At 33.1% G+C, this 15,785-nt stretch overlaps 1 protein-coding gene across 1 annotated transcript in view; it reads right to left on the bottom strand.

Moving 5' to 3' along the window:
• The window catches only part of LOC134244269 (A disintegrin and metalloproteinase with thrombospondin motifs 16-like), a 48,070-nt gene that overhangs the window by 19,950 nt on the left and 12,335 nt on the right, over positions 1–15,785 (bottom strand). Inside the window, exon 2 of the mRNA XM_062726528.1 lies at positions 7,302–7,353. Within this exon, the coding sequence (XP_062582512.1) occupies positions 7,302–7,353 (52 nt within the window). The remainder of the gene's footprint in view (positions 1–7,301; positions 7,354–15,785) is intronic.

Genomic DNA, 15,785 nt, shown 5'->3' with positions numbered 1-15,785 from the left:
AATAAATCTAAATTACGTCTTGTGGTTTATTCAAAAAGGCACAAACAAATTACAGCCCGAGAAGTAAAGTTTAGATATAGGGTCATGTGACTTTAATTGTCTGCTGCAAAACGTGAGCAAATTCATATCAACCATAACATACTCCCTATTGAAAGATATCCACAAACTTAATTTTTCATGCCAACATTTTCTTTCATGGTCTCTCCAAAATAATAAATATTATGGAGTCTTCTATAAACGAGGAAATATGATGTCCGTCACTAGCAAGTATTACCTACTGCAGAACTGTCAACGGGCCAGAGAGACTGGAACATATTGTTCATATTGAGGCAAGATGCATCAATGTCAAAATCAAATGCTTTATTTTATTTAAAAACAATTTTTTCTTAACCCTTTGTGTGCGGGAACCCAATATATTGGGTCTGACGTCATAAACGCTACCGTGCGGGAACCCAATATATTGGGTCTGAGTTTGGAATTAGCACTTCATAACATAAAACTTTGTATAAAACGTATAAATGAGTTGTGAATTACTAAAAATCTATCAATATGTATTATAAAACTACAATATATTGAAAAATATGTAATTAAGATGTGAAAATATGCGAATTATTTGTGAAATTGTGATTTGAAGTGAAGGTGTTGGCGTTTGTTACGATGCAAGTCAGTCCGCTATTTTTGGAAACAGGGAAAAAACGCGCATGTAATAAATATCTACTAAATTGCTCTAATGTAAAGGAAAATAAAGAAATAAACCTCAAAAATAGTTAAATATCAATAATTCTAATAAATTTGTGCTAGTAGACATAAAATTACTGAGAAATTGTCGATATTTTAGCAGAAAAAACTCTGGTTAACTTGACTTGACCTTAACCTTGCAAAGTTCTTCCTGTTAAAACGAAAGTAGGGTGCACATGCTACTGAACTTCAGTCTGAAGCATATCGAGAGCTTATATGGTCGGCAAAGTTTTCTATTTTGGACATAATGTGGTTATTATTTGTTTATTTGGCGTTTTGTAAGTAGACATGGACATTACATCGTCTAAATGAAAACAATAATGCACGAGATTGAACCTGGCACGTTTTTATTTTCCTCAGTCAGTCAGTGGCTGTGCATGTTGTTTACATACGTAATTCAAGCTTTGCTTTGAAATAAAGGTTGGAAAATTGAAGCATCTTGTCAATTAAGAGTATTTGTTTTTTTAACAATAAATAAACAAATAAATAAGTAAACAATTATTTTTTTTAATCTAAAGACCCATTTAAAAAATGTTGAAAAATAAAAAAAAAAAGTCACCTATAATTAAAAAAAATAAACGTGGAGGACCTTGAACACTGTAGGAAATTTTCCAATGAGTTATTGCATTAATAAGTAAGTGCAAAAGAGATATATAGAGAATATATATCCATCAACATATATTTGTGATCAAGCAAAATTAATTCATGATACATGCAGGTATTCGAAATGTACTCAATATGAATTTTAAAAAACTGACAATATTATAGAGTCAATAAAGTGGCCCTAATTACATCTTAAATTTCTGGTTTAAAGCTGCTTGATGTTCCAACTATTTGGGAAAACTTTCAAATATTTTTTATAACAGTATAATAATATATTGTAAAATTTTTAGCACAATTAAAAATTAAAAACTTTCAAATATTATAACAGTATAATAATATAGTGTAAAATTTTTAGCACAATTAAAACTTAAAAATAAACTTGATATTTTCTAGTGTATTCAAATGTAAGCTAGTTCTCCACACTAAACTGAAGTTTACTTTAAAAAAATCCAAACAGAATTGAGAAGAAATGAAAAACATTAACGTATCAGAAAAGATGCATTGATGCATTCAAGCATGTGCATATACATGAAAATGGTAAAAAGTAATGAACAAATTTTGAAGTGCTGATTTTCCCTGAAATGACTGTCATTTGTTTAAACTGTGGTATTTGTTTTATTTCAGTAAGTATTAAAAATACCATTTTATAACCTTGATGAGGATTATAATATAGACTCAAAAATTTCAAAACCAAAATATGTTCTGGGATCTTTGGTATCTTAGAGTTAGATTTCTTCAAGGCATTTACATACTCTAGTTTGCATGGAACCTAATTACTAAGTGAAAATAATTGGTACTTGTATCAGAATTTTTTTTTCTTAACCAAGTAGAAGTATAAGTTTAAGTATCAGGGAGACATTTTCTTTTTCTTTAAAATAGACTTTTGCCAGAATAAAGCATGTGGATTAAATTGCACATTTCCCCCACTTTTTATTTCTATTTTATTAAAACCAAAAACAGTGAGTCTGCCCCAACCTATACATGCACACATAAAATTATAAAATTCACTGGTTAAATAAATGGTAACTATACAGTTTAAAATTAAGATGAATTGTCATTTTTGTAGGCATAAGAAGGAGATCAGTCTTTAAAATGAGTAATTTGTGAATTGTATGGACTTGCATGGACATCTGTTCAATAAATTACAATAAAAACTGGGTGATACGAATTGTACTTCTCAAACTCAAAAGTACACACTGTGCATGTTTTTACCTAATATATTAATTTGTAATATGTCCTCTAGTTTACAAGTTTATAAGGCCCAAGAAGCTTCTACATTTCATCCCTTCTAAATATGTAAGATAGGTACATTTGATATAAGAGATAATCATATATGCCTGAATTAATACAGTAAAAAAGCTAAGATACTGTGAGAATTTTTTTTAATGATGGTCCAGAAAATTTTTCAAAAAATGCAAATTCCTATACAGTTATTAATCAACAAAGATTACATTTTGGTCTCCAAAGATATGATTCTTTTTAAATATAAAAATGTGAATAGTAACTTAGAATACAAGGAAACCCCATGGTAGAAATAAAATATATTTTATCATTAGGAATAATTTTTGTGTTGAAGTAAAATTCAGGCACATTTAAAACTTGTAACAGGTAAGGAGAAAATGTGTGGTTGGACCAGGAATTGAACCCAGGAACCCAGCTTCAATAGTCAGGTGCTCTAGCTAGCGAATGAGCTACCCAGGTTGATACCCATAGCATAACCATTACATATCCTTCCTTAAAATTATCTTCATCCTTGCAGACACAAACCAAATAATAGTTTATATTAATTAGCCCCTGAAAGTACTTTCACTTGCAAATCCAGAGGGGTCAATAGCATCAAATCTGTAACAAGGAAGGAGAAAATGCATGGCTGGACCGTGAATCGAAGAAGGGACCCCTGCATCACCGGTCAGATGCTCTACTCACTGAGCTTACTTGGCCTATATCCATGACCCATACCATTACACTTGCAATTGCATAAACTTAAAAGTATTTCATAATATATTGATTGATATTACGATACATATCTGTCAACTATCATTAACTAAAATCAATTGAAAAAAAATCAAAACACCAGTGACCACAACTAAGTAATTCTTAAAAACCATTATTAAATGACTGTTAACGGTGCTTATAAATTTCTAAAATTTAAAATTCTAGTTTTCCTGCTGGCAATTATTGTTGCCAGCTAGGAATAAAACTTCTAAAATAAATGCCGCATTTCTTACAGAGTGAGAAGTATTGTGGGAGGAAAGTTGATGAATATGTTAACTTTACAAATAACATGGTGAATTGCATTTTCTTCAATAAAAGCACAATTAAAAAAACTTAAAGTGATATGAGAATTACTAGAGTATATTTAGGGGTGTTAGATACAAGTCATTAGAAAATAAGACCTCAATAACTTAGTGTAATTAATATGTTATTTCATTTTTTAAAATTTATTTAACATATTGACTGCTTTATTTGAAAATGAATACTAGTAACAGCAAATAGTTCATTGTTGTGCTAATTTGCTTCAAGATTTCCCGACCTCAAAAACTGCATATTCTTTGAGGATCATACTTTCTTATATGATTGCCAATTTTTCTTAAAATAATCACTGGTTTTATATTTACAGGCTAATTGAATCTTCAATTTATTCTCTTTTAAGTAAAAATCTGAAAAAAAAAATTCCATTAACTTAAATCAGAATTCACTTAAACCTACATGAATATATCCCTTACTCAGATAAGTATACAATGATTTTTCACAACATAACGGTATATAAAACAATAAAACATTGACTTTATAATTGAGTTATTGTTTAAATTAATTTTTTTTTTACATAATATTAAATCTAAAATTGAATTTTAAAGCAATTGGTTAATTTTTTTCATCAAAGTGCAATATTTTCTTTGAAAAATATAGTTAAAAAGCTAAAAAATCATTTTAAAATATATTTTTTGAAAATTTGGTTTCCATGGCAACATAAAAGAAAAGATTTTTTTAAAAAAATTTATCTATTAATAAAACACAACATTTGCTATATATTTGCCAAATTTTAAGCAAATTGGTTGTCAACAATTTTAGATATTTGCATTTTAGTACACCATTGTGATAATTTTGTTGATATTACAAAACAACTCAGTCCTGAAGTAACAGCGCGCGTAAAACAAGTCAGCACACAAAGGGTTAATACTTAAAATATGGTAAAAGTCTTTCAGTCTTACATTTTTCTTGCATTCTTAATTTGGTTATCAAAAAGTTAGCAGAACTCACTAATTCAAGGTTGTGGTGACCTGATGAATTAAAATTTAATCTTGCCATCAAACGGATTAAGCTGCTTTGCTAAAGTTTAATATTACCCTGTGTTTATAATAAGAACTGCTAGTAAATGATATATTTCAGGATCCCTGCCCCACTGTGAGACTCTAGTTTAAGCTCCCTTCAAAGTCCGCCCTGTCAGGCTATGTCATTATGGAGTCAGATCAGAAGGATAAATAACCTGACTAGTGTGCTCCCAGTTAATCTGTATTTCAGGGTAGATTTATAGGGGATTAGTATAGGATTCTGTCATCTTCATCAGTTTTCAGACTTGTGCTTTAACCAAGCTCTCCTTTACAAGGATTATCCAATTTCACAGTCTGTTGGAAGATCATTTCTAAAATAAATGTGTTTTTTTCCTTGTAACTAAACTCAAGTCTTTTGATGTGATTTTTGTGTGTTTCAATATTTAGCAGGGAAATGGCTATCATAGCTTAATGCATTGTGTAAATGTCTTGAATTACATTTTTAGTTTTAAACATTTGCAAATGTAAAAAAGAAGGAATGTATCTAATGTTATAAGGTCTCTTTACGGATCATAATACAAGAATTTAACACATGCAGCATGCAGAAATTATGATGAACGTGACAGTAGGCATTGTCACTTAGTAGTAGTACACTGGTACATGTAAATATTGTCATAAAATATTATTTAAAAGAAATGCAAGCCTCATATCAACAAGATGTGTTTGTGAAATACTGATGCTCCCTTATGGCAGCTTTTGGTAAAAATTATAGTTTCTCAGATGGAAATCAAACTTCAAGGTCAAGAGATAAAAATTGTTGTTTCCCAAATAATAAACATACCTATAAAATATGAAAGCCCGGGCATTGTTCATTCAAAAGTTGTTGTCATGGATTAAGTTTTTTAAGTGTGGGTCAAATACCAAGGTCAAGGTCAAAGGGTCAATTAAAGGTACCAAGGGGAAGGCCTTGTCATTAGAAATACACAAGTGAAATACTAAAGCCCTTTCATTTTGACAAAAGTTTTGGCCCAGAATAAGGTTTTTCAAAATAAGTAAAACTCACAGGTCAAAGTAAAAATGTCAAAATTGTAGGTATTCAAAGAAAGGCTTTGTCAAAGGGAATACACCTGTGAAATATCAAAGTCCTAGTACTTTACTGTTCAAAAGCTGCATGTATTTCCAGGATGATTTTTAAAAGTCAGTAAAACTCAAAGGTCAAGGTCAAAAATATCTATTTCCATGGAAAGATTTTGCTACACTGAATGTGAAGTTTGAAAGCCCAAGCACCATATTTTCAAAACTTTTGCCAAGGTTAAAGTTTGGTGAACTCTTGCAAAAGTGCATCAAAGTCCAAGGTCAAGGTTAATAGGTCAAAGATGTTGGCCACCAAAAAGGCCTTGTCACAGGGAATATACATATGAAATACAAAAGCCATAGCTCCTAACATTTAAAAGTTATGGGCAAGGTTAAAGTTTAATGTCTTTGCGGACAAACAGACAGGCATATGGATTTCCTTTTGAAAAGGAAAATTTACTATATTGGTCAAAGGAATTTGTCATATGTAGATTCTCCATTAAGGTACCATCATACAAGTTTACTTAATGTCTGACAATTATTATTGGGAAAAAATTGTCCTACTCAAAAATCTTTTTCCTGATTACTTTTCTGGAAAGTTTGGATGATATATGAAGATAATGAAGAGTGAAGTTTGAACAGAAGAACTTATTAGAGCCTAAAATCGGCTCAGGTGAGCTAAAAATCAGAAGGGTGGTTGAATCATACACAGATGCAGTATAGATCATAATGCTATGGTAATTTTTTTGTTTGCCATGGGAATTTAGTTCTCATATTTGTATAAAATTTAACCTCCCCAAAACTTAGAAAAAAATGGACTCCTGCTTTAACATAGTAATGGAGAGTCAACATGATATAGGAACTACGGCTTTGGACAAACAATATGAATTTTTTTCCTTGGGCCCACTTCCTCAAAAATGGGGATACCAGCATTGTACTGCAAAATATTTTAGTGTGTATTAATACTTTGATTTGATTTTGTATTCTCTCCAGATTATTTTCGGTTGACAATTTTTAGTAGCTGTATTTTTTTTTTAATTTTGCTTGTCAATGACAACATGATGACTTAATAAGTTAGTTTGTACCTCAAATCAGAAGTACCATATCAACCTAGATAGAGAAAAGATTGAAGAATTCTTCCCGATCTTTAACAATATCCCAGTGTTGTCTGTGACAGTTCAACTCATTAAATATATCTGATAAAATGTTAAAAAAGTTAATCCATCAAAATTTAACTTCACTTAGAGCTAAAAAGTGTAAAATAGCTTTAGGAATACATTGATACACAAGAAGAATACAAACTTCTGCATCAAGACACATGCCAAAAAAGGCCAAAACGCCGGGGAAGTTGTGGTATTAACGCTGCTTAATCAGGCTAATGTGAGCGACAAGCTAGCGAGACGTTTACAAATGACACCTGTTATCCCGTGGATCGCCCTCGTATTCTTACATGGAGTCAGTGAATAATACGGATTTATATGATTGGCATATCTATTCACATTGAAAGAGAATGAGGGGTTGACAAGAGTTAAAGAATGCAGAGGAATACCGGTATATCAATTTTCCACGGGAAAAAGATTGGCAGCTAATTCATAAAAAGATAAACTGGTGTACCTTTAATGACTCGGGTCCCTGAGAGTGATGCTATCTTCAGTACAGAACATATCTGAAAAAAGAAACATGAGAAAACATTATTTTCTGCCATGGTTCTGAATAAGTATGCAGAAAAAAGGCAAGAACAGGGCTTAAATACCTGCAAAAAGGTGACTTTATAGTGTCAGAGTTTCTCAACTTTTGGTCGTAATTTGTCATAATGTCTAGAGAACAATTAACACAGACGGTTTAGTAGACCAATGGCTTAACCAAAAATTCCGACATGGCACTGGAATTTATAAATCATTGACACAGCATTGTACCCATTCTTATGGGACAACAAACTGCAGAAAATGTGCAGCTGTATAGAAAAGCAAGCAAGATTTCTATTCATTCGGTGCAAAATCTCTGACTCTACGGTAAAATTAATTCTCCTGCTTTTCAGAGAGATAAGCGAAGAAGTTTTATGACAATTTTTTCGAAATATTTTATCCTGGGTTATTAGGGGTATCCTGGAATGTGTAAGATATTGTTTTCCTATCTTTTGTCACATCAAAAGAAAGTTGTCCCCCGCGTGATGATATCCGCTGATAAAGCACTTGTTGGTCCCCCTGTGTTACCATAACTTTTACCATCCTCAGGCAGTAAGGTGGTTTGGAAGCCTCCTAAAGTCAAGTTTAAATACACAAACTACTCATAAAATCACCTCCCCCTTTTCAATTTTCCTTTCATAAGATTTATTCAAACATCAAGATCCCCCCAAAAATTAAATTTCACAAAAATTAAGAACAGTAATACATTTACTAAATTTGAAATAGAAGACCACATTAAAAGGCACTTCAAGACAAAGAGACATAGCAAATAATTGAACAGAAATTTTGTGATATTTCTCAGTTTTCATCCATTCTCAATGGCCACAGTGTCCATATAAATTGTGCAGAAGAAAGTGACACTGAATCAGAAACAGCGGGAGAGAACATGCATGCTTTTTTAGACGTGAAGTTATAAAGAACTGGAAGATCATAGGAACCAGTCAGGATTGACTCTGCTGGTCCTATCTCAGAGTACAATACTGATCTTTCTTCAGGATTCAGAATCTATTTCAATCATACTCAGGACTAAAAACGAATTTCACTTATTCTGAAATTTTAAAGTTTTCATTTCAAAAAGAAAGAAAAAATTGGTTGTAAAAAAATTAATATATTCACTTGTTGAATTTCCGTAGACCTAATGTTAAAAACATGTGACCTTCTTGATTTTTTTTAAATTTGAATTTATATATATGAAATCTGAAATATACTGGGGTGCAAACTCTAGTGAGAACACAGGCTGAATGATTGACAAATTCCACAGATATTAATGTCGATCTTTCACAAAAATACCCCCAGTGCAGTTAGTACTGACTAAATAACAAGAGGCCCATGGGCCACATCGCTCACCTGAGCACTGTGGCTAGGAAATAGTAGAAATTGGTTTATTATTGAAAAGTTTGAATCAAAAAGTAGTCCTATGACCAATCATGGCTTTGCTATTCTTGAGAAGAAGATTTTTAAAGAATGTTTCTATATATTCCTATGTAAAACTTTGGTCCACCATTTTGGCCCCGCCCTACCCCCGGGGGTAATGATTTGAACAAACATGAATCTACACTACCTGAGGATGCTTCCATATAAATATGATCAGTTATGGCTTTGCTTTTCTTAAGAAGAAGATTTTTAAAGAATTTTCCTATACATTTCAATGTAAAACTTTGGTCGGCCATTTTGGCCCCGCTCCTACCACCCGGGGGTCATAATTTGAACAAACTTGACTTAACACTACCTGAGAATGCTTCCATATAAGTTTCATCTTTCCAAGCACAGTGTTTCTTGAGAAGAAGATTTTTAAAGAATTTTCCTATATATTTCTATGTAAAACTTTGGTCGGCCACAGTGGCCCCGTCCCTACCCCACGGTGGTCATGATTTGGACAAATTTGAATCTACACTACCTGAGTATGCTTCTATAGAAGTTTCATCTTTTCTGGCACAGTGGTTCTTGAGAAGAAGATTTTTAAAGAATTTTCTTATATATTTCTATGTAAAACTTTGGTTGGCTATTGTGGCCCCGCCCTACCCCCAGGGGTCATGATTTGAACAAATTTGATTCTACACTACCAAAGGATGCTTCCATATATATTATATATTTCTATGTAAAACTTTGGTCACTTATTGTGGCCCTGCCCTAGCTATGGGGGTCATGATTTGAACAAATTTAAATCTACACTACCTGAGGAGGCTTCCATATAAGTTTTATCTTTTCTGGGACAGTGGTTCTTGAGAAGAAGATTTTTAAAGAATTTTCCTATATATTTCTATGTAAAACTTTGGTCGGCCATTTTGGCCCCGCCCCTATCCCCGGGGGTCATGATTTGAACAAACTTGAATTAACACTACCCGGGGATGCTTCCATATAAGTTTCATCTTTCCTGGCACAGTGGTTCTTGAGAAGAAGATTTTTAAAGAATTATCCTATATATTTCTATGTAAAACTTTGGTTGGCCATTGTGGCCCCGCCCTACCCTCGGGGGTCATGATTTGGACAAATTTGAATCTACCCTACCTGAGGATGCTTCCATATAAGTTTCATCTTTCCTGGCACAGTGGTTCTTGAGAAGAAGATTTTTAAAGAATTTTCCTATATATTTCAATGTAAAAATTTGGTCGGCCATTGTGGCCCCGCTCTACACCCGGGGGTCATGATTTGAACAAACTTGAATCTACACTACCTGAGGATGTTTTCCCATAAGTTTTATCTTTTCTGGCACAGTGGTTCTTGAGAAGAAGATTTTTAAAACATGCCACCAAATTTTGATTAATTCCCAATTATCTCCCCTTGAATGAGAGCATGGCCCTTCATTTGAACAAACTTGAATCCCCTTCACCCAAGGATGCTTTGTGCCAAGTTTGGTTGAAATTGGCCTAGCGGTTCTTGAGAAGAAGTCGAAAATGTGAAAAGTTTACAGACAGACAGACGGACGGACAGACGGACTACAGACAAAATGTGATCAGAAAAGCTCAATTGAGCCTTCGGCTCAGGTGAGCTAAAAACTTCACGCCAACAAAGAGCCCTATTATAAATTATCCCTCCAGATATATCATGCATTATTAAATAATTTAAATATGTATCCATATATGATCCAGCCTGCAATATTGTTCATATCTTTAAATATTCTGCTGATTTATAGATAAAATATTCTATTATTTATCGCAAGGTGATAGCATATACTTAAAAGCAGCTAAAACTCGATACCCATCATTATGAGGAGATTTATATTATTACCTCAATCATATCTCCTCAAAATCACAACCTTGCAAAGTTATTTTTATAATGAAATACAAGGCTGGAAACCCATAAGCATTAAGATTTACATATATTAGATAAATTGTGGCATAATAGATATGATAATGTTAGAACATAGATGGTGAAAAAGTTATCATAATCCGAGTTTGTAAGTAATTGTGGCTCATGTTCCCTTAGTAGTGAGACATTCCGATAAGAGACGGATTTATAGCCTTCCTTGAAGCAAAGGATGTACTGAGCATGTGCTGCCATACATCTTCAAAGCAAACTGGAATTAATATTAGCACCTCCACTGAAATTCCTCTTAAACTTTTAATTAAATTCCAAATACCCTTAAGGATCATACATCAAATTTCAATATTCTTAATAATACACACAATTGTTTGAGTTCAATCCCATAATGCTCTCTTGAGAGGCAATAGTGGGCTCCAATGGTCCGGTCCTTCTTTGCCTTTATCCCTGACCCCCACTCTAACCTGCGATGTCCTCTTATTTAATTAGGGTGCCTCCCCTCTATCCCTATCTGATCTGGATTAAAATGGTATAAGACAGACAAACTGACCTTTTTCATTCCAACTGCATAATCTTGTTGAAATGAAAAAACAATTTATCTTTGTTGCTTTTCTTTGAAGATCTGAGAGAGTGTTTACCCTGGATAAACCCTGGCATTCACTTTTCCTAAGTCCATACTTAAGTGTCATATTTTTTCACAGCAATTCAGTACCATGCCCTTGTGTCAGAGAAGTCTTAACTTGGAACATTTGTGGATAGAGCTGACAAGGAGATTATCATGTAGCTATTGTAATACTTCAACTCTGAATTATTAAATATTATAAAAGAAAGAGGGACCCAGATCTGTCTCACATAGGACATAAAGATTAATCAACGAAAACAAGCTAGGAAATTTTACAAGACAGTTTGTACACACTCTATTATTTTGCTGAAACAGTCAACCCACCCCTCCCTCTCCAACTGACATTTTCATATCTACAAATGTATATTGAAATTCAAGGCAAAAACATGAAATCTCCCACCCACCCACCCCTCCCCATGTCCCTACCGTGTACCATTGGTTTTCTGGATATCAAATGAGATACATGTATTCTACGTATTTGTCATAAGATTTACATCTCAACAGATGCTTCAAGTATATTTCTATATGTATTCTAAGATACAGAATAAGGATGGCTGCAAACAAAAATCTAAATATGATTAACATCATATATGTCACAGTTCCTGTACTAACTTGTATAATTTTTTCGTTGTTGCCTATGCCTATTTTATCAAAGTGTACTTTTTTTCAGCTATCAGTACTTCATATACTAACAATTCAGATATTCAGGTATTTAATTTATGTCTGTTCATCCTCCCCCTAACACATTAAAATGTCAGTAGGAATATATGAGAGCCATTGTTCATTCACTCTCCATATGAAAACAGTCATTCATTTTTAGGGGGTTAGTGTAAAAAGGTCGGTTATTTCCGCAATAAATGTTAACTTAATAACTGGGAACTGTGTATCAAATGTTATATATATGATTTTCTTTATATCCCCACACATGGATGAAGATCCACCAATCATTAAACCCATTTCCAAATCTCATTACTACAAAAATTAGGTTAATATAGCCCATAAAAAAACATATGTAGACCCACAACAGAGGGAAAAGATGAAGATATTAGAGGAGAAATTGACTAATGTAATTATAGTGCATCTGCTCAATTCATAAGTAACAAACAAGCACATTTTGTTTTTAACTTAAGGATGGAATTCAGAAAAGTAACATTACTAAGCAGAAAACAATATAATCAGCAGAAAAATAATTAACCAACAGGTTAACAAGATGTCAACCAATAATGGCTTATAAAGAGGGCTATATTAACATTAATATTAACATTATTTAAAAAATCCAAGGGCCTAAACATTCACCCACAAATAATACAGCCCGTACAGAGTCCATGGAAAAATGGTAAATACACATCCACAATAGACAAACAGATGCTGAACCCTTTTCAATCAGAAAATCTCATAAAGACTCTTTTGACTAAAAAATTTCTGCTGCAGCTAATTCAGCACCACCCAGCTTAAGAAGGTCAAAATGTGTGTAGCACAAAACCTGTAGCATCGATCAGCCAGGTGACGAGGACTAGCACCAGCCAGTGTTTGTGTGCAGCACCAGCCAGACAGTATGAGTATACCATCACCCAGTCACTGTGAGTGTTGCACCACCTAAACAGTGCAAATCTAGCACCACTCAAAAATACTGTGAATGTAACACCAGTCTAGTGCCACCCAGACATTGTGAGCGTGGGATCACCCAGACAGTACAAGTCTAGCACCACCCAGATACTGTGAGTGTGGTGACCACCCAGACAGTACAAGTCTAGCACCACCCAGATACTGTGAGTATGACATCACCCAGACAGTACAAGTCTAGCACCACCCAGATACTGTGAGTGTGACACCACCCAGACAGTACAAGTCTAGCACCACCCAGATACTGTGAGTGTACACATTGGGAGTCTAGCACCACTTAGGTGTAAGGTCTAGCACCACGTGCCAATGTTTTTGTTTATCAGGGGGAATTTATTTAACAACATGTTTGGGGTGTCAATAGTGAGGGTCTGACAGTTCAGTTCCCTGGGGGTATTAACCTACTGCTTGTGTTTGTTTTAATGGAGAATACATGTTCAAAGAAATCAGTTGAAACAACATCTCTGCAGCACATTGATAAAAAACTTCTGTCCAATACTGATATCCTGCATGAAGAAACAGAACTCATCAAGAGATTTACAAACTAGAGGTACTGTGAGCAATGAGCTCACTAAATGATACCCCCCGCCTCCCATATGGTTATAACTGGTGAAAAAGTCCATCTTTTCCTGTGGCCGGGAAACCCAAAAAATAAACATCTTGTTTGTTGAAAACTTTTACAAAAAGTAAAATAGGAGGTGCATATATATATATTTTTTGTATATGTAATAAAGATAATTTTTTTAAAGTTTCATCAAATTTCATTCAGTGGTATGAGAGGAGTTGCGGATTTAATGATTGTTTGTCAATTTTTACCAATTCTGAGTCGCTAATGCAAAGTCCATCATGTAGTCCATTCTGTTTTAAATGCTAAATCCTGTAAATTTATTGTTTAATTTGCATGTTACAATTTGAGTAACAAATATCATTATTATACTTTCATGTTAAATACGGAAATCGGACGGAGACGCAGTTAACAATCCGTTCTATTATACCCCACTTTTCAACACGGGGGGTAACACAACGGTAATGTCACATGCGATGTTCTCCATATCAGTTACTGAATGTGTGTGACATGGAGAGAGCAAGACAAATAAAATAGGAAATAGATAAATAGATTACAATAAACATAAAAATTACCAATACTATAGTAGTGGGAATATTTTCCTCAAAATCAATGATAGAATGTTTTGTTTTTCGAGGGCAGTTATGATTTTGAACGATTAGAAAACAGACCAGAACAAATAAACATCTTGATTTGTTGAAAACTTTTACGAACAACTTATTCTAAGTATTTATTAGGGTAGTGAACTGCTATATATATATATATATATATATATATATATATATATATATATATATATATATATATTTTGTATCTGTTAATTATTTTTTTTTAAATAAAGGTTTATCCTTTATTATAAAATCGCATATTTCACTGCATTTAAAGTGACACAGTTTAATCTCTGCAAAGAAATTATAGAAGTTTGAGCCAATATGTACTGATTTAATTTAACGATTGTTTGTCAATTTTTACCAATTCTGAATCACCAATGCAATTAGTCCATCATGTAGTCCATTCTGTTTAATGCTAAATCCTGTAAATCTATTGTTTAATTTGCATGTTACAATTAGTAACAAATATCAATGTAAGTATTTAAAAAAAAAAATCAGCAACATAAATTCATAAATTAAAACCACTCATAAAAAAAAAAATTAAACTTTTTTTCTTTAAGCTATATAGTTTCTTTCTCATTGAGAAAAACTTTTTTTTTGAAATGGAAACTTCAAAGAGACAATTTCGATGCCAATGACTGTTATTTACCTTAATTTAACTGTAAGAATAACTTTTAATGACATTTATTGTCCAAATATTACCCCTTAAAAATCATCCTCAGCTTAATTTCTATTCCTGAAGCTATGCAAGTTGTTGGAGAGAATATTTCTTTTCTGGTTAATTTACTTATTCGCCTATAAGGACATCTTTAGTCTAGTATGTATATGTGGAATTTATCTCCATAAAAATGGGGCTTCGTTCAACTTGGTGTATTCACATTTTTCATAGAAATATATCCACATATCTTTTTCATGACACAACACCTAATATGTCATTGACCACACAGATAGATGTAGCTTCAGATGCATCATGGGAATTTCTGAAAGGACAGACTAATTTTTCCCCCTCAGAACACATTAAGGTACTTAGTGTGAAATCATTTAATTTTGTGGGGAATCAATTTAATATTACTCACAGTCATGGTATGAAAAGACATTCAAAGCAGGTTCTCCTTGTTTAAGTTTCAAATAAGTTGAATTTTGGTATCAATGATCTGATATCTTGAACTCTGATATCTTGAATAACCTAGATATATGAAGAGTAAAAGGAAGTCCTGATAACTTATTCTGTGGGTATTTTACCCTCAATATCTCAAGTCCTCGAATATCTAACAGTTTTTCCTTAGTCTTATTGAGTCTGTGAGGTTTGACTATATATAATTACAACCCTGAACTTCTTTGTCCAAAATTCAAATCCCAACAAACCAATATTTTCCCTTCAAAATAAATAAATTTGACCCTATGAAAAACAAGTTTTTCTTTTTATATGCAATCATCACAAACCATAAGCCAAAATGTCTGATACCAACTCCTAAGATATCCTTCAATCTCTTTTCCAATACTGTCAGCAACACATGACCAGCAACATTAAGTTAGCTTGGGCTCATTCTAAGAGTACCTCTTCACACTGTGTAGAGTGGCCTAGCCAGGAACCATGATCAGCAACATTTAGTTTGCTTGGCCTTATTCTTAGAGTACCTCTTCACACTGTGTAGAGTGGCCAAGCCAGGAACCATGATCAGCATCATTTAGTTTGCTTGGCCTTATTCTATAAGAGTGTCTATTCACACACTA

The sequence above is a fragment of the Saccostrea cucullata genome, unplaced genomic scaffold (genome assembly GCF_032062105.1).
Source record: "Saccostrea cucullata isolate Sc308-1 unplaced genomic scaffold, CSIRO_AGI_Scuc_v1 ctg277, whole genome shotgun sequence".
NCBI classification, from domain to species: domain Eukaryota; kingdom Metazoa; phylum Mollusca; class Bivalvia; order Ostreida; family Ostreidae; genus Saccostrea; species Saccostrea cuccullata.
The sequence above is the reverse complement of the archived record's forward strand: the minus strand, read 5'-3'. Positions and strand labels throughout refer to the sequence as shown.